The 25,425-nt window shown below is 37.6% G+C and overlaps 3 protein-coding genes across 4 annotated transcripts in view; all 3 read right to left on the reverse strand.

Moving 5' to 3' along the window:
- LOC149079171 (uncharacterized) overlaps positions 1 to 16,930 on the reverse strand; it is a 36,014-nt gene extending 19,084 nt beyond the window's left edge. The window contains exon 1 of the mRNA XM_089240080.1: positions 16,077 to 16,930. The gene's annotated coding sequence lies outside the window, so the exon portion shown is untranslated. The remainder of the gene's footprint in view (positions 1 to 16,076) is intronic.
- The window catches only part of Mettl4 (Methyltransferase like 4), a 63,858-nt gene that overhangs the window by 11,286 nt on the left and 27,147 nt on the right, over positions 1 to 25,425 (reverse strand). Inside the window, exon 10 of one of the 2 annotated variants that reach the window (XM_089240075.1) lies at positions 22,408 to 22,511. The exons of the other annotated variant lie outside the window; for it this stretch is intronic. The gene's annotated coding sequence lies outside the window, so the exon portion shown is untranslated. Of the gene's footprint in view, positions 1 to 22,407; positions 22,512 to 25,425 lie in introns of those variants that run through there. 2 annotated transcript variants of the gene reach the window in all.
- LOC149079174 (uncharacterized) lies at positions 21,967 to 22,479 on the reverse strand. The gene has a single exon (XM_089240081.1). The coding sequence runs from the start codon at positions 22,477 to 22,479 to the stop codon at positions 21,967 to 21,969; it is 513 nt and encodes a 170-aa protein (XP_089096207.1).

Here is a 25,425-nt window from a genome sequence, read left to right on the forward strand (position 1 = left end):
ACCCTGAGGTTATCATAATTTAGTAGAAAGAATTTAACGCAGGGTATTTCAAAAAGAATCGCCAGATTTGAAATGCGTATATTACAAAAAATATTGAACATAGATATTTAAGATTAATTTTATATAACATGGCTAATCAAAGTTTTTTTACAAACAAAATTAAAGGTGCTCAATATGTCCACCTTGGGATGCATGGCATATGTCGTCTATACGGTAGTCAAATTCATCCCAAACTTTGCGATCATGTTTGCATCGACTGGGAGTGGATTTCTGTGGACTACGTATGAAACTCTGTCGGATGCGCTGCACATTTTCGTCTGATATACGGGGATGGCCAGGGGATCTCCCTTTACACAGGCAACCCGTGTCTCGGAATTGTTTATACCATTGTTTAATTCTCTGAGCGATAGGAAGTTCAACACCAGGGTATTGTTCACGAAAAGCACGATGAACAGTTCTTTACGCACTCACGCTTCGCGAAGCTTAGAACACAAAACGATTTCTTTTGTGCAGTCGCCATCTTGACACTGAAGTGACGGCCGACGGAAGAGCGTTAGCGCTACCTGTCGGCAACTGCGTGAAACTCGAGATTTCCTTCTTTCTACATATACATTATTTGATCAAAACAGAGTAAAAGCTGAATAGTTATGATTTTTTTTTTTTAATCGGATGATTCTTTTTGAAACCACCTTGTATTTTATTTCAGTAAGAAATGAAGATTCAAATAGGCTGTGTTGAAAAAACGGAGCATTTGTATGAAAAAATCGGGATGGCCATAATAAGACATACATTCGAAAAAAAATGGAGGGATACATGACTTTTGAATTATTTGTTAACATTTTTGAACGCAACTTTCATGATTAAAAAATTAACAGATATGATTGAAATACACTCAAAAAAATAAAATTTACAAACTAAAATAATGTTTATTATATTTTCACAAGCACCAAAATTAGTCTTATTCTAAGTCGGTAACACACGCGCGGTACTTGTAAACAACACTATGACATATTGATCACTCACATCTTATGTACAATTGACTAACAACACTATCCTCATGATGTTTCGCCATTAATTTGAAACCTTTATCGAGAAAATTGGTGCTCTTCCGATACGCTATTTCGATCTGAACACTCCGGCGGAAAGACAAAAAAAAACTCGCTAGTGGGTGGATCATTTTGACCCCACCACACTTTGATCAACGATGTAGAGGGAAGAAAAAGTAGAAAAACATAAAATTTGTCAAACACGTGTATACAACTAGCGTGAAAGGTACTGAAAATAAAATGGTCCACACGCATTTCTTTCTCAAGGGCAAGATGGAAATTGCGTGGGGTCACCCCACCACGCCAGTTAAGGGTTAACGGGAGTGTTCGTTTACAGGAGTTTCCAATGTATCTTACTGTCCTCAAAATCATAGACGGAGACGAGCGAAAACTGGAATTCTTCCGTTGTCTTTATTTAACCATTCCAGAAAAATTGATGGGTTGGGAATACCAAAATGCACACTTGCCCTTTGCGATAAAGTGTATTCTTGTTTCCGGTATTACGATCCTGTCTATTTTCCTTAATTTTCCCATTATCTTCGTCATTAAGAAAGGCATGGCTCAAAAAGCGTGACTGGAAATTTTTAAAAATCTTTGTTCAACGAAAGCCTAAGCTGCCGCCCTTTATAGCATTCCCTCCGGGTACACCGTATCCCTTGCTCCCTCACTTAAATGTGATCCTTGCTCATTTATATATTGTTACGAACTATAGACGATAGATGGCGCAATCCTTTATCGCAATCTTCTGTTGACAACGAGAATTGATTCCAGTTTCGGTCCATCGGAAAAAGATGCGAATGGCTGAGAACTAGCGGAGGGCAGGAAGAACATTCTAGATGACCCGCCCCTCCAGACAGTAGTTCCCACACCTCCATACGGTGACGGGACAAACCAACAGGGCTGAATTACACAACTTTTATATAAAAAAAAGGGAGTGATACAGAATTTAAGTGTACTGTGCATTGAAAAAACAACAGTTCTGTATCTTCTTAGAATGAAGGTGATTGTATAATAATTGCTTCCTTTTTCAATTAACTTTGATTTAATTTCTTTTGTGTTGTGAACTTATTTCTGAAAATTTATCTAATTTTAAAATAATTTTCTAATGTTTTAATTTAATGGTTATCTTTTATAACCAAACTTTTAAAACTTCTCATCATGACCAGGAGAATATTCTGAGAATATTCGCCAGGTCATTCTGGGAATATTCTCAAACTAAAAGTTGTCATTGGGGGTGATTATATCAAAAATTGTTTTGTTGTAAATGTTTCAGGCAATGAAAACTGATTTATATTTCACAATATAAACAAAATTAGTAAAAAAATTTAAATTATTTAAAAGAAAAATGAATATTCTCGATTATTCTCCAATTTTTACATCCAGGAGAACATTCTCAGAATATTCTTGTTCTCCGAGAATGTTCTCACCTCACATCTCTAGGCCAGAAGAAATCCGACATCGAAGAAAAGATCCAGGCCATTGAGCGCAGCAGTGAAAGAAGATGTCATCACCGCCATTGCTGCCATCAGAGAGCTGAAAGACCTGAAGAGTACTAGAACGATCGTGGGACCCAGAAAGACAAGTCGTTGGGAAGCTGGAAATGCCACGAAAACGCCACCTGCGGAGCGTATGCTCAGTAGCAGCTACTGGTACGAAAGATGCACCATGCCGAATGTACCTTTTCTTTCTTTCAAAGCGAGCACAACTCAGGTCTATCACCATTTATGGGCGATTTACTACCTCGTGAGTTGTGCCGGAGGTGTAACTGTGTGGGTACCTACCAGTCTGAGTGCATATGTAGTGTTGTGTTTGATTTTTTTTCAGTGCTGCCATTTATATTTAAGAAGGGAAGATGAGATGCAGAGTGTACCATGTCTCACAGCTGCACGGAGGAGACCACGGACTCCACGTAAGAGGCGAGATTGATGGACTGCTGTGTAGGATGGTCATCGACACCGGAGCCAACGTGAGCATCGTCAGGACGGACCTGGCTCGGAAATTCCAGCAACGACTTCCCTACGTACCACCATCGTTGAAGCTGCAGACAGTCACGGGAGAGAAAATTGAGTGTCTCACTGAAGTTCGCCACGGTCAACTGCACATGCTCTAGTCCAGTGGTTCTCAACCTTTTTTTGTCCATGGCCCCCTTTCAACCATTTCTTATTCCTATGGCCCCCTCTTGCGAACATGAATAATTTTCTACCCCCCCCCCCCGTTTTTCTATTAGAAGATAGTTATTCAAAAATTGTCTAAAATATAAAAATATGTTTGAATTTAATTTGATTAATTTTTAATTTATGAAAATAACGAAAGAGCAAAATAAACGTAATAGAATACAGTAAAAAAATTAGAATAAATTATTTTCAATCAATGTAAATTCTGCGCTTGAAGACGACACAATGTCATCAAGTTACTGTTAATACAAATACAACGCCACAACAGGCAAAACGCCTAATGAGGTGGCTGAGAAAAAGATGCCCATAAAAATATGGATGTCATATATTTCAAAAATACAGCAACCCAATTAAAAATGCAATTAACAAAAATTATAAACAATATATATATGTATGATAGAATACCATACAATGCCCATAAAGAATACTTAGGGTTGTCTTAATCTAAGAATGGATAGCTTCTCGATTTACCCCAACATGTTTCTCGTATTTTTTTTTAAAACGTGTCAACTGTGTTACAATCTACTACCTCCGGGGGTAAGCTATTCCATTTATTAACAACCCTATTAGAGAAAAATTCCCTGCGACACCACAACCTTGCATTGTCCCTCACCAATCGATACTGGTGTCCCCTTGTAAAAGCAGTCGATTGGCGGTGTACTAAAAGTTCATGGTCCATCCTATCCATCCCATTGAAAATTTTGAATACATCGATCATATCTCCTCGACACCTGTGTTCATCCAATGTAAACATATTCAAAAAATGAAGTCTCTCTTCATAGCCCCGTGTGCCAATAAAGACACGCGTAGATCTTTGCATCCCTTCAACCAAGTGTATGTCCCTCTGTAGGTATGGTCCCCAAAACCTTACAGCATACTCCAGTCCATGACGAACTAAGCCTCGAAAAAGCGGAAGAATGACTAGGAGAACGTGAAGAGACCTTTTAGAAAATGAGACCAAGCATTCTATTCGATTTTTTGACCACCGCTGAACAATGTTCAGAAAACCTAAACCGCTCGTCAATGAGAATTCCTTCTGGAAATCAAGGTAAACAACATCTACATTTTTGCTCTTACCCAAAGCCTTAGTCACGTGGTCATAAAAGCAAAGGAGGTTAGTTACACATGACTTCCCCTTCCTGAACCCATGCTGATTATCCGACAATACATTATTCTCGTCTATCCACTTCACAAACTGCCTTTTGATGATAATTTCCAAAATTTTCGAGAGGGAGCTCGTCAAACTCACTGGACGATAATTGGACACCATTTCTCTACTACCCTTCTTAAATATCGGAACAACGTTAGCCAGTTTCCAATCCCTTGGGACGATACCCTCAGCAACACTACTCCTATATATCTGTGCGACTGGCCCCAACAATTCGTTACCACATTCCCTGAGGACCCTGGGATTGATATCATCTGATACTGGTGCTTTTCTTGCACATACATTTCTTAGAAGATTTAGGACCTCCACGTCATCTACTTGAATATCGTTGAGGGTTTTATTACCCCATGCAACACCCGTATATCGAATATCATTATCTCCATTAAAAACCGACGCGAAAAAGTCATTGAAAGCACTACACATGCCTACATTGCTCTATACCCTAGAGCCTCCTATCGAGAGGGGGCCCACCGTCCCCTTACATCCATTACTGACGCATCGAAAAAATGATTTTAAGTCAAAGATAATGTTATCTGCCAACCTAGATTCAACTTCCTTTTTACTATCCCTTATCACTTCACTTCAACACTCTTCTTTTATCAGTAAACAATGATAGGTCACGTCGTCCACTTTTATACTCTCTGAATGCTCTTTTCTTTTCAAGATAAAGGTTACGCTCGCTATCCGTGAACCATAGAGGGTGCGATGTACAAATACGCTTTTTTCGAACAAAGGGTATGACGTCGTGCAAAACAGAGGATAGCTTCGTACTAAATTCTTCCCATTGACTTACCACCCCCTACTGATTCCAACCGGTCTTTGAAAACTTCCGCTAACCTTCCTCTCAGAACATCAAAGTTAGTTCTTCGAAAACAAGGAACCAGTCTTTTGTTATCGACCTTACCCGAGGAAAAGTTACAGTGAAATCTGACGATACGATGATCACTGGAAGAAAACTCTTCCCCTACCGAAACATGTTCAACAAGATCCTCAGAACTAGTAAGAACTAAATCCAAAATAGCATTACCCCTAGTGGCTTCTGATACATGCTGATACAAAACATTCTCGAACACCAACTTAAGAACGTCTCTTTCATACTGATCTCTAGATAAAAGGTTAACCCAATCAATACCTGGGTAATTGAAATCCCCTAGTATGAGAACCCTCTTACGCTTACACATGTAGGAAAATTCACCATGGATGAAATTTGTATTATTTCAAATTAGTTTATTTTTGTGTAAATGATTATGGTTTCGTTGAGAAAATGTCAGTTGTAGCTTCCAAAATACGCATTCTTGTAGTGATAAAAATCGCAAAAAGTGGTAACAAGCAGTTTTATTAATTTTATTCTGTTCATGCGGATAAAAGTAATAATGAGGGAGTAGCCACCCAAATTAATCACAATTGAAAAGTTCAACGTTTCAAATCGTTTTCAACAATAATACATGTATCAAGGATATAGTTTCATGTTGTAGCCCTACTATAAACTTAAAAAAAATGAACTAAAATACGTGTGAAAAATATTTAAATATTTGTTTGAAACATTCATTCCAGAGAAATCATGTGCGCAGTCACAGGGCCGGATTAACCATTAAGCAAAATAAGCACGTGCTTAGGGCATCAGTACAAAAGGGGCATCACAAATATATGGCATTTTGTTTAATGCGCGATTTTTTTTTCAACATCGATCATCCGATAGATTCTAAAGCCGGGTTTTCCTAGGAGCAGGTTTCCTGTGCCACGCGCAACGTGATTCATCCAGCGCGACACGCCGTCCACTCACCAGTAAGAAAAGCAGCATGACTGTTTTCCCACAGAGCGCAATACGCCTGACGACAGCGCTTTACGTCCGGCGTGATTGGCCGACTGCTTCTGGAGGAGTCAAATGCGTCGTGCGCCGCGCGTTTTGCCGATATTCTCTTCACTCTTCTGCGTTTTCTTTCCCTTCCCTTCAAACCGGAGCATGCAGACGACAGAGTAGCTGATGCCAAAGCCATATACTTTATATAGCCGCCCTGATCTGATGCGTCTCGCTAGGAAAACACAAACGCGTGGCGTGATTGTGTAACACGTTTCTGTCGGCGCGAAATAGTCTAATTCGGTTCACGCTGCGCAACAAACCTATTTCTAGGAAAACCCGGCTTGAAATTTTAAGAACACTTGATTGTAATAGTTGAAGATCATTATCACAAGAATGGCACAAAAGATGAGAAACTAATAATATTGCAAACTAGACCACATTATTTTGCTGAGTTTTTTGATTAGCTTTTCACAATTTTCATAAAGTACGCCCAGGGCTGTCTCTTAACATTATCACACGCCCACATACAAAGCGATTTTTCTGAGAGAGGCACTACTACCTAGCTAAAAATTCCTACCTACCTATTTGCATATTTACTCTTAAAAATCGGAACCACATCTAATTGTCACTTGGTTGCCAGAAGTGCTCAGGTGGGCCCACGCAGTAAACCAAGTTCTACAGAATAAGGACATGATTTTTGTGGGTCATTAGTGGATCAACTGTGTAGTTTGATCTATAGAAGTAAAAGAAATGCTACCATGTGTAAATTACGAACTTGAGAATGTATCTAAAAATAAAAAATACCCAATATATATAACGGTGAATCGTCAGAAATAATATACCTACTGGCAGGGCCGCAACTGGATACTTAGTTAGCCGGGGCAACCACTCATTTAGGCACCCCCCCCCCGTAATGCTGAAGGATAGGTTAAATGGTTAAATCTGCGCCCCCTTTTTAATGCGCCGGGGGCACCAGATTCGCCTGCTCCCCCCCCCCCATCCCCACTACTTGCGGCCCTGCCTATTGGTAATATTATGGCCATTCTAAGATTCAAAGGTTTCTCCTTGGAGTGTTGTTACAGTCTTTATCTCATCAACCGTTCGTCGTAGTGGTATGGCTCTAATTTTAAAAATTCTCAAAATGTGACCAGAAATTACCCTGTGCGAGTTTTGAGGATGAAAATACAGTGTACACAAAATAAAAAATGAAATTTTTATATGATCCTTCCCCTCCCCCCGTCCTCTAACTTCCAATTAGACAGTTGTTGCTCTTTCTCTTCTGAGCCCAACAAACAAATTACATGTTTTTAACTCCATTATTTCCTGAGATATTTTAGTTCAAAAATCGGAGACCAGTCCAGGCTTAGGAGAATTTCACGGCCCAATGCAAAAAAAGAAAAAAAAAATTGCGGCCCTCTCTAAAATTTTTTCATGTAGTTGCTTCTCGACTTACAAACTTTTCGAGTTACGAACATAAATCTTGAAATTTTGTTTTCACGAAAAGAACGAATTCTATCACACTCATTTTTTTTTCATTATTTCTGGAACGCGTCGATAGTCTGGATCGTAATCAAACACGATCCATTGAGAGGGAATGACATTTAAATTAATTTTACAAAATTCATAGATTATTAATAATAATTGGCGCGTGGTCCACCTGCTGACACTTCATCGTGGCTCGAACCGTATTGAACAGACATAAATTTTTTTCATACTTTTAAAGCGCTTCATCATCTCTTTATCAAATATACGTTGCAATTCGATAACTTTGATCATTTTTCGAATTTTTTATTGATGTTTTTGTTTAATTAATGTAAATTAATATAAGTAAAGGAATGAGGTACTAGAATTCCATGATCCCCACAAGAGTGGGGCTGACAGGCAGAGTCGTCGTAATAGCATCATAGGCCAAAGGAATTTTTGGGGGCCCTACCTGAAAAATTCTCGAAAAATTCGTAAATTGAATCTGGTAACCCTATCTGAAGACCACAAAATCCGTATTTTCACTTATTTGTTCGATCATCCATATTGCCCGAATGTTTTTGTGGAAAGAAATAATTATTTTTTCTCCATAAAATCGATTATTGCAAATGCACAATTTTTGTTGCAAAAATTTTCGTCTCATAAAAAAATTTCTTGCCAAAAAATGACAAAGAATCTCTCTATCTATCTCTCATCACCGCATGAGTTGCCTGAAATTTCGAGATTAAATGACAGCACTAACAGTATATAAATCAAGACTCCGGAGAGAGTAGGACGTCAGCGGTCTCCGCCTTGGCAGTGCTAAGAACTGTGTCCCCCAACATCTTTTGTCGGAACATCACGTGACTCGGTGAAAACAAACACGACCCCCCCCCCGTTATTTTCTTATGGCATAAATAGGAGTTTAAAACAATAAATGAAAAAATAATTTCAGCATGGACGAGATAATTCCAAAATTAATGAAAGTTTTAATTTCAGCATTAAAGAAAGATAATTTCACCATTAATGGAAGAAAATATTCTATAATTAATGTAAGAGATAATTATAAAATTAATGAAACATAATTCCAAAATTAGTGAAAGAATTAATGAAAGAGATAATAATAAAATTAATAAAAGAGATAATAATAAAATTAATGAAGGATAATTCCAGAATGAAGGAAAGAGATAATTCCAGAATTAATGAATTAATGAAAGATATAATTCCAGAATTAATAAGATATAATTTCAGAATCAATGACAGAAATAATTCCAGCATTAATAAAAGTAATAATTCCAGCATTAATAAAAGTAATAATTTCAGCATTAATGAAAGAAACAAATCCAGAATTGATGAAAGGAATTATTTCAGAAGTAATGAAAGAAATAATAATGAATAAGGGAAATAAATCCAGAATTATAGTCCGTTTCAGGTTAACTTTGCAGTGAAGGGGAAGCTACGAGGGAACCGCATCACTCGTTGCTATGGGAACGAAAGCCTCTTAACCAATGTATCGATGCGCGGCCTCGGTAAGGTATGGCCGATTCTCGCTGTTACGCTATTGTGGGCGCGACGTTGTTCAGTAGGCTCGCTCATAAGTTGAATATAGCGATTGTTAATTATTTACATGTTTTATTTACAATTTATATAACTATTACAAACTCAACAGCGGGAGCGTGTGGCAGACGTAAGGATATGCCGAATGTAAAACAACAACAATGATAGTCGGCTTTGACTACATAAAAATACACATGTTGCCACACTGACATAAATAATAATAATAAAAAAGAATGATAATAAACAGTTGAAGAAGGGTCGCTACATGACCCCCTCCCAGTCGAGAGGATCATAGGCTCTCGACGAATTATAAGTTGAAACGCACTTTCTTTCCGGAACGCAGTTCCATTTCTTTTTGGCCTGAGGGTACAGTCTTCCGTGGGATCGAAATTATGTCCTTTGGCTTCATTAAGAAGGCAGGTTTCAGTCTGTCAACACTTATAGTAGTGACACGATCCGGGAACTGCAATGTGAAATGTCTATCACCTCTGCTGATGACTGCGTAAGGGCCATCATAAGGCGGCCGCAAAGTGGGCTTAACTGCGTCACATCGCACAAAAACGTGAGAACAATCATCTAGAGCTGGATGCCAGAAGATTTTGTGCGAGCCATGTGTGGTTGTAGGAACTGGACGAATTTGCGACATAGTGTTGCGGAGTGTTTCCACAAATTCATCGGGCGGAACATCGTTGGAGAGCTGGAAAAACTCCCCAGGTAAGCGAAGTGGCGTCCCATAGACGAGTTCTGCTGATGAAGCTCCGATGTCCTCCTTTACACACGAACGGATACCTAGAAGAACGCTAGGAAGCATGTTGGTCCAGTGGTCAGTTTCGAGGCAGCGTAACGCTGTCTTCAGGTCACGATGAAAACGTTCAACACAACCATTTGCGGCCGGATGATATGGTGTGGTACGAATTCTGTTAATACCAAGAATTGTAGCAAGGGCTCGAAACAAGGAACTTTCAAACTGTCGACCTTGATCACTGGTGATGGTTTCAGGGGTACCGAAACGGCTGATCCAACCTGAAAAGAAACATCTTGCAACAGTTTCTGCTGTCATGTCCTCCATGGGAATAACTTCCGGCCATCGAGTGAAACGATCCACTATTGTTAGGCAGTACCGGAATCCACGGGATGGTGGGAGTGGTCCCACAATGTCTATGTGCACATGTCCAAAACGTTTATCACACAACGGGAATTTTCCAAGTGGCGCTTTGGTGTGTTTGATGATTTTAGATTTTTGGCATGAAAGACAAGTCTTGCACCATTCTGCGCAGTCTTTCTTCATCTCTTTCCAAACGAAACGACTGCAGAGCAAGTTTTCAGTAGCTCGTTTACCAGGATGATTCAAGTTGTGGACAGTGCTGAATGCTTGAAGTCTGAATGGTTCAGGAATGTAAGGTCTAACCTTTCCAGTTGAAACGTCGCATAAAATTTCAATTTGGCTGTTGATCAGCATGGGTTTGAACTCTAAGCTAATAGAAGTGCGAAGTTGTTCCAACTCTTCATCTTCCCTTTGAGCTTTGGCAATTTCCTTATAATCGAGAGGAGAAGGAAATTCGATCGAACTGATACGGGATAAAGCGTCAGCAACAACATTTTCAACCCCAGATATATGACGAACATCGGTGGAGTATTGCGATATAAAGTCCAGATACCTTATCTGCCTGGCTGAGTTGTTCTTACTGATGTGACTGAAGGCATAGGACAATGGTTTATGGTCACTAAAAATGATAAAGTGCCGTCCTTCTAATAGGTATAAAAAATGCTTTATAGCAGCGTATATGGCTAATAGTTCTCTGTCGAAAGTACTGTAGTTCTGCTCAGATTTTGACAATTTACGAGAGAAAAATGCGATGGGTTGCCAGTCATTTCCAACTCGTTGTTGTAGGGCACCTCCAATCGCATAGTCGGATCCATCGACCATCAGAGCCAACGCAGAATTTTGCTGTGGATATGACAAAAGGGTTACATTAGCCAAATCAGTCTTGCAATTTTCAAAAGCGATTTTAGATTCTTCAGTCCATTGGATGAGACGTTTATCGTGCCTTTTGCTGTCTTTAAGATACGCGTTGAGCAAAATTTGCTTTTTCACGGCGTTTGGAATGAAGCGTCTGTAAAAATTAAGCATTCCGAGAAATCGGCGCAGCTCTTGAATGGTCTGCGGTTGTGGATAGTTCAGGATAGCTTCAACTTTCTTTTCCAATGGTTTGATACCGTGCTCATTTACAGTATGTCCTAAAAATGCTACTTCAGATTTTCCGAAAATACACTTATCAATATTCAAGACAATTCCGAATTCGGAGAATTTCTCGAAAATGCATCGTAAGTGAACGAGATGTTCCTCTGGAGACGTCGAAGCGATGAGTACATCATCCAAGTAAGGAAAACAAAAGTCAAATTCTTGAAGTACAGAGTTCATGAACCTTTGCAGTGTTTGACCGGCATTGCACAAACCGAAAGGCATATAAAGAAACTCGTACAGTCCGAATGGAGTGATGACTGCCGTCTTCTCAATGTGTGCTGGCTGTACAGGAATCTGGTAGTAGGCTTTAACCAAGTCAAGGGTACTAAATATCGTTTTTCCAGCGAGAAAATTAGCAAAGTCATGCACGTGTGGAATTGGGTAGCGGTCGGGTTTCGTTCTGGCATTTAACATGCGATAATCCCCGCAACAACGCCATCCTCCATCTGCTTTCGCAACCATATGCAAAGGGCTGGCCCAATTGCTTTTGGAGGGCCGACACCAACCTTGACTTTCCATGTAAGCGAATTCGCGTTTAGCGATAGTAAGCTTGTCTTGCGCCAAACGTCTGGCCTTGGCAAACACAGGTGGGCCTGTCGTCTCGATAAAATGAGTAACGTTATGTTTAACGGACTCGGTCGAGAAATTTATCTTAGTCAGTTCGGGAAATTTGGATAACAGCTTATGATAATCAGTAGTATCATGCATAGCAAATGTCACACCAGTGGAAGGTACTTCTGCCTTGGATCCGGATATGGACATTTTTGAATCGTGTGAAACTAATCGACATTTGTTCATGTCAACCAAAAAGCTGTATCGACTAAGAAAATCAGCGCCTAGGATTGGCTTATTGATTGAGGCCACAACAAATTTCCAAACGAAATTCTTATGCAGACCAAAGTCCAAGTTCAGCATCTTAGTACCAAATGTAGGAATTTGAGTGCCATTAGCAGCAGTTAACTGAAAGGAATTGGTTTTAGTTGACAATTCAGATTTTTCAGCGGGTAACACAGATACTGATGCTCCAGTATCAACAAGGAAGTGCAATCCGTTTTTACGATCATACACAAATAGGCGACTTGCAATATTAGCATTTTCGCTGTGCGCCCCCAACGAATGCTCTACTCGTTTTTTGAGTGCTTGTAAGAGCAGGGCGCTGTGCACTTGTGCGCTTTTTCTCTGAATTTCCTGTGGTACCAGCATATTTGAGATGTCTGTCCCGCTGAGAGAGATTGGCGAGACCTAGATCGCGAACGAAAACGCTGAGCATGAGGTCTAGTTTCTAATCTAGACAGGCGAGTGCAGATCTCATCTAATCTGGTATCGATTGGACACGGCTGGACTGAACTGACATCCGTGGGCTTGGTAACGTCCAATATGCCGTCTGCCATTTCCGCAAGCTTCGGCAAGTCGTCAGTGCTTACGGCTAATATCTGCTGAACAGCTACTGGCAATTGTTGTAACCACAAGGTTTTCAAAATTTTATCATCAAAATGCTTGCCAGCTAAATCGCGCATCTCCAATAGCAAACGTGACGGGCGCTTGTCACCCAAAACTAGGCCTTGCAAAAGAGCCTTTAACTTAGAAGATTCGGAATCGGCATACTGGGATATCAACCGCTCTTTCAGGGCATCATAGCTATTTTGAGTCGGTGGATTCATTAAGATATCCGAAATGGCCGAGAGTTCCTGCTGATCTAAACTAGTAACTACATAGTTAAATTTCGTCGAGTCAGCGCTAATTTTGGAGAGCAAAAATTGCGATTCGATCTGTTTGAACCATAATTCCGGGCGATTTCGCCAGAACGGAGGCATTTTTACCGCGACTGGGTTGATTTCCATCGATTCGGGTTGAGTCTTTGACATCGTGGCGTTTGCGACACACAAATCAAGAAAAGTTCAAAAAGAGCCTACCGTATGCTTGACAACATCTTCAGAAGGTGAGATGACAGCATCTGTTTTCATCGGAAACAGTAAACCGCCGGTAGCCGAAAACGCAAGTTCACGGTCGTAGCACAAACAACGTGGTCGGGAAAGGGAAACAGCAACTTGCATCTCACATGTTCAAAAAAAACAGGTCACCACTGTTACGCTATTGTGGGCGCGACGTTGTTCAGTAGGCTCGCTCATAAGTTGAATATAGCGATTGTTAATTATTTACATGTTTTATTTACAATTTATATAACTATTACAAACTCAACAGCGGGAGCGTGTGGCAGACGTAAGGATATGCCGAATGTAAAACAACAACAATGATAGTCGGCTTTGACTACATAAAAATACACATGTTGCCACACTGACATAAATAATAATAATAAAAAAGAATGATAATAAACAGTTGAAGAAGGGTCGCTACATCGCCAATCTCACTGAGAAAAATATTTTTTACGTGTAACGTAATTGCACAGTTAAATTAGTGATAATTATAGAATTAAAAGAAAACCACTGCCAATACTTTCAGAAATTAAAGTGAGGTTTTTGAAATCATTTGTTTTGTTTTTTGATTAGAAAATGTTTTAAAATATAGAAAAAAATAATTATCTTCTATCAGCGTGTCACTTACTCTTCATTGATGTGCCGTAAGTAACATTAAAAATTTCAAAAAAGTCATATTTTTCTACAATATTTCCCTCCCCTCAGCTGAAATTTATTTACAAAAAAAAATCTAAACAATATTATGAAAGCAACGTGTAATTTTAAAATACTGTGTATTAACCATGGCTCTCAAAAACTGGGGATTTTTAATTTTTTCTTCAATTTATATGGAAAAAAATAATGTTAAATAAATTAAGAAGAAGCAGATTAACTCTGTTTTCACGTGTAAATGCAGGAATAGCACCAAATAATAATAATGATACGGAAAAGTTTAGAATTTTTTTACTCACTTTTCTTGCCGAAATTTCCGTCACTCGACCTCCCCCTTCCCCGAACGGTATACGTCGATGCCACTTGTTTTCCCGACAGCTTTAGTCTTTTGTTACGGTTGATGTGCTGCTCATGGTTATTATGGATTATTCTTATGGAGTTTTGTTTACAGCGAGTATTCAAAAACCAAAAAAAATATAGTATTCAGGAATGGAAGAGCAGAGAACTTTAGCGTGGCTATCTCTGGTGAAAATTAAGACACAATTGTCACAACAGATGAAAGCCCAAACCACTGTGGACCCCCCCCCCCCCCACTCATTTATTGTATCTGAAGAGACGCTATAGGCAAGGGGCATGAGGAGAAACAGGTGGGTGGAAGATGGCGTCCGTTCGTGTGAGTGGAAGTCGCGACTCTGTCAACACTCTCCGTGATCGGAAACTAAAACTATCCCATAAACATGGCAAAAAATAAATAATTAAAAAAAGGAGGATCTATAACCAAAACTTCTGCACCCATAGAGGGCCTCTCACAAGTCACAATAGTATCGGCACTCTCGTGGAAGAGAAACACTTCTTGTAATTTATGAGTGAATATCTGAACTCACTGAAGCCTATTTTTAGGAGAAAATAAAACTGATTGAATATTCGTTTTTATGTAAGCCTACAACTGCATGTAAAACTGAAAACTGAATGAAAAATTGTATCGTTATGGAAAATTCAACCAAATAACGAAAAAAAAAATGTATATATACAGTATATAATTGTGTAACGAAAAAAAACACGACAGTGATATTGGCGGGGAAAATTTCTAGGATATCGCGCCAGGGTGTCGTTGCCGTTGCTATGGATTTTTAATAATGGTAACCAATATTTTTTATAATTCAAAAATTTTAAACAAGTAAACATCGGTTCAAAACGATTTTTTTTCAGTATTTTTTTCAAAATCATAGAAAAAATTGAAATATTATGCATAAAGGTTCATCTTAAACCTCCGATATATGAGAACTATATTTTGCGGCGAAGGAATACACTCTCTACCTTTCTCTTCACTGCAAAGTTAACCTGAAACAGACTATAATGAAAGAATATTTAAAAAATAATGAAGGGAAATCCAGAATTGATGAAGGAAAATTCAAGAAATTATGAAAGAAATGAAATTCCGGTATTAAATGAAAATAATTTAATCTTTTTTCACCTCTCTTTAGATGAGTTCTTCTCTCTCTCCTTTTCTTAAATCTTTAAAACACAATATTTAGAGACCGAACTGTACATTTCTTTGGAAAAACTGCCAGGCGGGAAGTTTGTTTTTACCGGGTCACGTAATTTCCTTGCATTTGATGTCGCTGCAGTCGCGGTGGCTGGATGCGCCCTCAAGTAAGGTATAATCTCTGTCGTCTGCTTCTCTCCAATTTACTTGTTTTGGGCGTCCGGAAAAAATTACTGAACTTGCAGTTCGAACTTCCAGTTCTGTTTGTGAGCTTTAGCTTGTAGGGAACCGACTTCTTCTCTGTCGTCTGCTCATTAAGAGGCTCTTAGTTTTGGACGTCTCCTTATGCTCAAATAAAACAACCGAACTTATAGTTTAAATTTCCAGTTCAGTTCACGAGCTTTGTTTATAAGGAACTGAGTGGAATAAAGAATATAGTTTTTTTCACTTTGAACTTCATCATCACCACATGAGTCACTTTTAAATTTGACATTAGATGGCAGCACATTACTATAAAGTGGAGTATGGAAAAATTCACTTTTTACGATCTTACCTGTCGTCTGCTTGTGTGGAGTTCCTTTGTTTTGGATGTCTTTTTGGGTCTTGAAAAAATTACTGAACTGGAAGTTTGATCTTTCTGGTCAGTTTATAAGCTTTGTTTATAAGGAGCGTAGCTGAATGAAGAATTTAGTTTTTTACAGCTGAGCTTTTCGTCATCACCCAAAGCCGCTTGAAAGGCTTGGGTGAGAGTGAGACTCTTAATGCAGCTTTGGCGTGAACAGTCCTATGGGAAAACCGGAATCCACACATGACATCAGCGCCCTCTCTGTTCAGGAAGGACAAACTCCTACTGCTGGCCTGTGATTGGCTGCTTGCGTCGGGAAGGAATCGTCTTTTTTCCCCTCCACGCCATTTTGTTTACTTTACTCACGTGAAGACGCTTAGTTAGCTATTGCTCTTTATTTTTTTGGCGAATTTTAATCTTTAAAATTCTTAAAAAGATCCTTCTAAGGGCCAACTAAAATTCTCTACATACCTTGTAGCTATATTTATTGAATATGTCCGCGTATCCGAAGTTTTATTGCAGATTTTATGGTTGCAAAATGAACTCGAAAACGTGTTCACATGTATAAATTTCCGAAAGACAGCAACAGGTAAGTGAAAAATTTCCTTCATTTTATATTATTTTCTAGGACATGATAACAGAATTGATTTATCAGGGCTATAGTCAGTCATTCTCATCCGTAATTTTCATTTCACCACATTAGAACCGTAAAAATGCTCGAAATTTCGAACAAAATATGTTAACTATAAATTGCTATGGCGGTAATACTTGGTCAACCAAGCTACATTTCTCTGAAAAAAAATCTGTTCAAAAAAAATTCTTGCTTACATAAAAATACTATCGAGGAATGGCATTAGTCTCGTACTGTTCTGCAGAATAGACTGGTTAAAATTATGACGTAAAATTTCGGTGATTTGAACAACGGAATTTAGTTGAATACTTTAAGTAAAAATAACCTAGTGGTATATATGTAAAATTTTGTCGTCAAAGCATGAAAGTCCATGGGAAATTAACACTAACACGGGAATCCATATGCTTAGTTTTCCGAAAGTTAACAGGTATGTCGAAAATTGCCCTTATTTTCCTATATTTTATATTATTTTCACAAAAAACTAGATATATAATTCTAAGGTTATGGACGGAAAGTTGAGGTATAAATAGTATATCTGAGTTTTTTGATTTTTTTTTCACCATTTGTAATCCAAGATAGAGGTCATGAAATGCAATTCAGCTATATTAAATGACTAATTTTTAAATCACGATGCTTGAATGATGAATCGGTTTCCTTTGTAATTCGATAGTAACGCCGCTTGAAAAGCTTTCTTTGGTGATGAGTTAATTCTCACATCATTGACGGCTGATTTAGCAGCGAAAATCCGTGGAAAAGTGACGTAATCAGCAGTAGAGGAAGGGGGAGCCACGCCCATCAATCTGAAAGTTTTTCCTTCCGCTTCTCAGATGGCGCTGCTATCAATTCCGCTGCCATTCTTTATCATTGAGTGAATACGCTTACCTTTCAAGCGGCTTTGGTTCACGCTTACTCTTAATGCAGCTTTGTCATCACCACATAAGGTACTTCTAATTTTGAAAGTAGGTACCAGCACCAACAATATTTTTAAAAATGAATTTCTTAAAGTATTCTAGAGTATTAAATTAATTTTAATTCCCTTAAAATTGTTAGTGTCATTGTGAATTCGCTGCAAATGTTACAAGGCAAAAAAAACTGCTTTGGCGGGCGGCGTAACATTTCGAGTCACCCGGTATATACCACAGAGTAATAATACTATAGAGTGCGCGCGAGGGGTTACAATGTGAAGCAAAGATCCGGAGTCACGTGACTCCAGTCGAAAGGCTGGTCAGGGAATCTCGCTGGCAATGCTTTCCTTATGGCTGTTCGTATGACGATCTCCAAGTGCTGTCTTATTTTTCATTAGAATGGTCACCACGTGTGCAGCTTTCGGATGTTCGGAACGGTTTAGGAAAGGAGGAACATTATCCTTTCACAAAGGAATACTTTTTTGCTTATTTCCCTTCTTATAAATTAAAAATTGGAATATTAAATTGACGATGCAATGGATTTCTGACGTAATCTCAGTTTTTAACGACTCCATTTTGGATTTAATTCAATTAAAGTTCCAAGTTTTGGTAAAATTCAAATGTCATGAATCATTATTAAATGTTTTAATAGAATTTTTGGCAATAAATGATTGAAATTGTGAGTTTTATGAAGTTTTAACTGAAATATACGTCTCCGCAAGATTTGGCGAGATTTGGCGAGCTAGTGAGTTCATTCGAGTTTTGTTCAACTTGGAAGAAAATATGCTTTTCAGAAGGATAAATTTATGAAAAATATTCTATTTAAATAGAATGTGAGGAAAACTTCCCCCCCCCCCTCTAGACAATTGCAGTTTTGCATAAAAATGCATAACAACCTCTAAAAATAATAGTATTTTTACCCCTCTTCGTAACGGTTATGTTTGCATATGCTGATAAATACAGCAAAAGCCAACATGAACTAAGCCGATGAAAAAAAATCTCTCTCTATCTTCGCATTTATTATTAATTTAATTTTTATGGCGAAATATGTGTAGTGCACGCATCTCATACGGACAGAACTAAGTTGTTGAAATAAAGTGATATTTCAGCATGGATTTTTTCCATATTCATTAAACTTACTAACTTCATTTTGAGAATTATTCGATTCATTCGTAAAAAGTGATAAATGCTACGAAATTCATCAAACTTACTAAAAATATTGGTAATTATGCATATATTTACCAACTATTATGCATAATTTCTGAAGATAACGCGCACTACGGATTTATCAAATTTACAGTAACATAAACATTATATATTTGTTGTATACAATATTTTGTTTCCTGTGTGTGTATAGATATTTAGAAAGCTATTAAAAACTGTGCCAAAAAAATTTATTTCATGAAATTTATACTGTTTATATTCACTTCCTTCAAATATTATATATTCAATTAAAATTTAAAAATCCATGTGTTAAGAAATTATTAAGAATTATCCCTTAATGGAAAATTAAAAAATTCCGTTTTCCAATATTTGTTTATTTTATAGAATTTATTTTTTCAAATCTGATACTCCCTAAATATTTCACATAAAAATGAGTGAAATTCATTGAAAAAATGAAGGAAAGTTTTCATCAACTTGATCGAATTGAGTCAAATTTCGTTACAGCAACATCCTAGCTTCTGCGAAAACACGCCAAATGTAATAGCGCAGAACCTGTTCTTTCCCCGACAATACTGCTCATCTTTTCTTCACGTTCGACAAGTTTTATGAATAGCGTGCGCGGTCTATTTATATCTTAAGTCTATGGTATATACGGATTTTGTCATTGCGTAACGCAGTGACAAAACTGTTCATGTAAACATAATAATGATTGATTATCAGGATCGGATTCAAGTCCATCGGAAAATATAAATAAGGGGCCATTCAAATATTACGTAAGCAGATTTTCAGCCATTTTTGACTCCCTTCCCCCCCCCCCCTGTAAGCAAAACACTGATCCCCCCCCCCGTCAGCAGCTTAGAATATTTCATATCTTCAAAAAGGGGTGGTTGATAACGTAAGCCACCTTCACCCCCCCCCCCCCGTCATCAAAGTGTCAGCAAATCCGAAACCCCCTCTTATCAGTTTGTTGACTTGAATTTCGATACGGTGAAAATCTGATATTTCGTTGGATGACAAGTTACCTTCAAGTGGCTTTTTGGTTCATAATGTGGCCGCTCTCTCGAGGGCGAACGAAGCAACCAGCAAGTTGGCTTAAACACAACACAATATTTCACATAATAGTCTGTACTATATTTAATATACAAGGCGCATAGGTAACGGGGCATATCAAAGCCTCCTAGATACTAGTACTTCTAGGAGGCTTTGGGCATATGGCATTTTACTGGCGAACCGTTGGTCTTAGAGGCATACTTCCAGTCGGAAAAAGTTTCCGAATAATGTGTTGTACTCAGATATTTGATTCATGTTGCCGGGGGTTATATAGTTATTAAAATAAAAATGTTAACTTTTTATGTGGACACCCTGTGCCCCAAAACCCAATTGGAAAGTTGTTTCCCGATCTCTAACAAAAAAATTCATCGTTTCTAGGTGCAATATTCACTGAGATTTTTTTTAGTCAGAGTGACTAAAAAAATTTAATTCCACAAACTTGTTCGTGGCCCCCGTATCAGTAGCCGTGGCTCCCCTTTCGCCAGATTTTCATCCGTGGCCCCCCTGGAATATCCTAGGGCCCCCCCCCCGAGGCCATATGGCCCCCGGTTGAGAACCACTGCTCTAGTCCAGTGGTTCTCAACCAGGGGCCATGGGGGAAAATATCACAGTAGGGGAGCCATGGCTGCTGATAATGGGGCCACGAAAAAATTTATTAAAAGAGTGACTAAAAAAATTTAATTTCAAACAAAAAAATTCATAGAATATTTTTTTCACAATTTTTCCCTTATTTAAGTAACATTAACATAAAGATTTGATTGATTTTTCAACACCGAGCATAAGGATCTGAGTAGTTGAAAGATGAAATTTAGTACTTAAAGTATCAAATATTTTGAGAGTTTCACGAAAACAAGCACAATGACATTTTTGTGTGTGTTCATCCAATTTTTCATAAGTAGGGCTCTGATTTTTATGACCTAAAGATGAAACGTCGCTGCTTATAAGTTACTAGAATCTACGTTTCTTCTTTAGGTCATAAAAATCAGAGCCCTTGTCATAAGCTTGTGTTATCAATAATTATAAGGTTTCGAGATGAATGTATTTATATATACAGTGTCACTTTAATGAAAGTGATTGACAGTAACATTTATTTGAAGACAACCAACCAAAAAACTGCATTAAATGAGGATAAAACGGTTTTGTTGGCATCAGGAGAGACGGGGAAACAACTTTGTAATTAGGTTTTTGAGCACACGGTGTCTGTGTAAAAAGTTATTTTTATTTGAATAATTATACAACCCTTTGCGGCGAATTCAATTGCAAGTTGAAAAATTGTAAATGCTGTAAAATTAAATAGTTGATAAGGTTTTCGCTGCCATCAGTGGATGAAAATTGTTTGTTCGGATTCAAAGACGTCGTCCGTTTGAGTTAGTTCTCAACGTTTCCCCAACACTAGTTGTTGGCATCATCAGGAGAATTGATAAAACGACTTTTCACGCAGTTTCATCGATTCTCCCAGCGATGCCAACCACTAAGTGTTGGGTAAATGTTGAGAACTAACTCAAACGGACGACAGTCTTCGAACCCGAACAAACAATTTTCATCACTGTACAATTAACTGAATAATTTTGCATATAAAACTTGACAGAAACATACACGTACCACTGAAATTATTATATTGCAATTCTGCATAAATTTGGCAACACGTTTTATAAGAGCGAAAACAAACTAAACAGAGGAAAATAATGGAATAAATAATTAGCAAGTAAACTGTGTAATTGAACTTCAAATGCGGACAAAAATGTATTGTTGCATAGGGTGGCTGATTAAGATAACATATACTACCAGTGAGTTTTCATGTTGTTGCACAACTTTAGTGGTGGCAACTAAATTTCCAAACGCAATTGAGCCGCCTTTATAATAAGATAGATCAAAATCAATAGCTCTCATGTTGGACTTGGAAAAATTGTCACTTTATCGGTCAGTATATAAAATTTGATTAATACAAAGGATTTTATGGATTTTTTCCATTTTGTTTTCACAAGGATTGGTGATAAAATTTAAAAAAACCGCAAAACATTTCATTAAATTGAAATACATAATAAAGGTTGAAGTTAACAATTAACTACCTTCAACTCAATTGCTCAACATGGCAGCAAGTTCTCAAAGAAAGAGAAAGGGGAAAAAATTAAATCTTCACCCACTCATTAAAACTTCCTCGTTTGTACAGTTCATCCTTGACATCAAACATGTACATCGATATATTCTTATTTCCAAATTTCCGGTACTTCATCGCATAAGTGTCCATATCTGTTTTGTAATAGATTGGACGAAGGTGATCAGGTAGAGCCTTTCTGATGGCCATTGCAGCTGACCTGACTTCTTGAATATCATCATAGTCACTTGTGTAACAACAGATAAGTCCGTTTTCATCACCAGCTAAACTAGTAGTACTTTTAACGGCCGTGGAAGTCTTGGCCAAGAGCAATGCGTTTTCACGAACCAATTTCACTATCGCCGGCCATGCACTGTCCAGTGCTGTGAGACCATCTGTGTCCCTGTGACTACAGTCGAGGAATAGCATCCATTTTCCGACTTTCGACTCATCTATGGCCATCGACTCTCTCATGTTGCTGCTGGTATATATCCAACGAGAGCTCGTGACTTCAGAAGGTACAATTCGTTTTGACGGAACTTCCATGTTGTTATAACGAAGTTATTTCTTTTCCTAAACTGCGAAACGATAAAAATGAAAGTGATTGCAATAAAATTCTTAATAAAAGTATTAAAAAAACCAATAGATTTAGATGAAACGGTTAAAAACTGCAATGAATTCCTCCCGCTTCACTGTTGCCCATCTTAAAAAATTCAAAAACTAACGAAAACATACTCCAAGTCAAAAGTCTGAAAATCAGCTAGTATCAACTAAGCCATTGAAGATAAGATAATATTCGGATTGAATTACGCAAGGCTATCGGCTGCAATGACCATTCTCTGACTGGGAGAATGTAAAAGTAAAAAATTAAAAACAGAGTAACACAAAAAAAGTAACTCACTAAAAAAGAGCAAACAAAATGGAGATCGAATGATAATATCAACAAGCTTCGATAATAAAAATAACAAGCTTCGGCTAAAAATCCGACATTCCCTGATGAACTTGGCCAATCATAGAGGAGCGGGAGTGAGTTACTCTCGAACCGGTCGTCACTTCGTGTACAATACTTCGGAACTTACAATGCGCAAGCGCGTTCTCGTAATTTTGTAATATTCTGCGCTCTTTTCTCATTTTTTTCTGGCTCTCATCTTTATTTTTTTCCATCAATATTTTCTACATAGTTTTTTCTTTCCCATCAATTTCCTGTTGGTTTGGGTTCATGTATTTGAGGTTTATTGATTTTTTTCTTTTATAATTATTTTTCCTACATTGTGTATAATTCTGTTTTTATTTTTCCTACATTAAAAGTACATTTTCCTGTAATTTTTCCTACATTGTGTATTTTCCTGTAATTACCTTTCCTACACTACATGTACCTTTCTGTTCTTATTTTTCCTGCATATTAAGTACATTTTCTTGTAATTATATTTTCTACAGTAAGTATACTTTCCTGCAAAGAAGGATAAAAAATCTGAAAATCCTCTCCTTGAGAAAATTCTACGTACACCTATGCTTTCCTGTAATTAACTATATGTTTAATTTCTGTCAACCCCTTTTAAATATGAATCAATAGAATTAAAGAAATCTTTGGGATGAAATAAAATAGAATTTACAATGTCTGAGTCTCTTCGCGCATGCCGTTTCCATGATTTATTCAATGTGGGAATAAAAAAGGATCCGAAAACAAAATAAAGCTGTCTAAATTCATTAACATTTTGCGAGCACTTTCAAAGTGGTTTACTACAATTTCTGCTTGTATCGCTGAACTTTTGTGACAAGCTTACGACTTTTGAATTTAGAAAACTAATATCATTTCCACAACCCTTAAAGTTTTTCTTGACTTGGTACTACGGATACAACATATCCTCAGACCGATATTTTGGGATTAGCTCATGATTAGTGATAAGTTATTAAAAGTTGTTTTAGCCCCACTGTTTGGGATGGTCAGCTTAAGTTGGTTTTTCAATTTTAAGGTGCAAATCTAAGCCAAACTCCCATTTAACCCTTTAAATGGTTTTTGAAATTTTCCTGATCAGCATTATAATTGCCACATTTGAAATTGCAAAACCTTGCCATTACGTGTGTGGCTTTCTATGAAGAGAACCCTTTTTGTATTATTTATATATTGAGCATATATTTCCCTTTTTTTTTCTCGCTGCTTCTTTTTATCTAACCTAGAACAATAGCTAACTCTGCCTACTAACAGCTGATTGGTTGGAGGGGAATGGAAAACATTTTATTGTAAAAACAGTTTCACTGCATTCTAATAGAAGACAAAATATTTCGGGGTGACAGAAATAAAGCAGATCAGGTTTGACAGGATTGCCACTGAAAGGGCAATCACTCAGGATCAATTATCTCAGGATTGCCACTGAAAGGGTAAAAAAAGGTCTCTTTGGGCAGAGCAACAGGGTCTATAATATTAAAAATTTAATTCATGATCATGTTTATTTTTAATATTGTAGAATCGTGTCTGCAATGTCTTATTGATGGCCTTATCCGCTCGGCTGTTAGAATAATTGTTTATTGAAGATTCCGATACAATTATACAGCGCTTTCGGTATCTTGAACATTTTATTGAGAAATTGCAATCCCACATGACTAAACTGGCCATATTTCTCCAAGATAAATACGGGACATTGCCAATTATCGCCAAAACCAAACAAAGTTACCAAATATTGTTGAAATAACCGAGAAATCACAATGGCGGGAGGTGATGCATTACTGCAAATTGCATTGGATCAAAATATATTCCACGAAAAAAACCCCGTTAACAAGGCAAATGTGGGAGATTAATATTCTCATATATGGTTGTAATTATCATAAAATAATTTATGAGTTGAAAAATAATGTCAATCTTTGACTTCAACAAAGAATAAAAATTCAAGTAGGCTTCGTGTAAAATACGGGAAAAACCGGGACACTTTTGCCAAAAAGTCGGGACGACCAAAAAAACAGAAAAGACCGGGACTGTCCCGGGAAAATACGGGACGTATGGTCACATAACACATGGCCAGTCTTTATGGAACATAGCCAACTTGAAACCCATAATAACAATATTAACCATACATCCCGTATTACCCGGGACATTCTCGTATTTTTACTTGTAGTTTTAGCCGTCTCATTCTTTCACGTATTTCTAACGGAACTAACAAATCAAGAATTAAAATTACCTCATTAACTCACAAATTACATTATAATTACGATTATAAATACGAAAATTCATCTCACATATTTGCCATGTTAACGGGCATATTCACTGACACAGTTTAAACTACAATCGCAAAAGATAGGTGAGATCGAAACGGATTGGTTAAATTCAGGATTTTAACCAATTCGTGTCGATCTCTAATCCTTTAACCTGCGATTGTAGTTTAAACCAGGGTTTTCCAGCCGGTGTTCCACGGCTTTTCAAAAAAGCTTTTTTTGGGTTACGCGGAATCGAGACGGAACCCCAAAAATCGCGAAACCCTGGTAGCTTCAAATTTTTTT

The sequence above is a fragment of the Pholcus phalangioides genome, unplaced genomic scaffold, assembly GCF_987345545.1.
Source record: "Pholcus phalangioides strain wild (caught in Gottingen) unplaced genomic scaffold, Ppha-v1.0 ptg000012l_1, whole genome shotgun sequence".
Classification (NCBI taxonomy): domain Eukaryota; kingdom Metazoa; phylum Arthropoda; class Arachnida; order Araneae; family Pholcidae; genus Pholcus; species Pholcus phalangioides.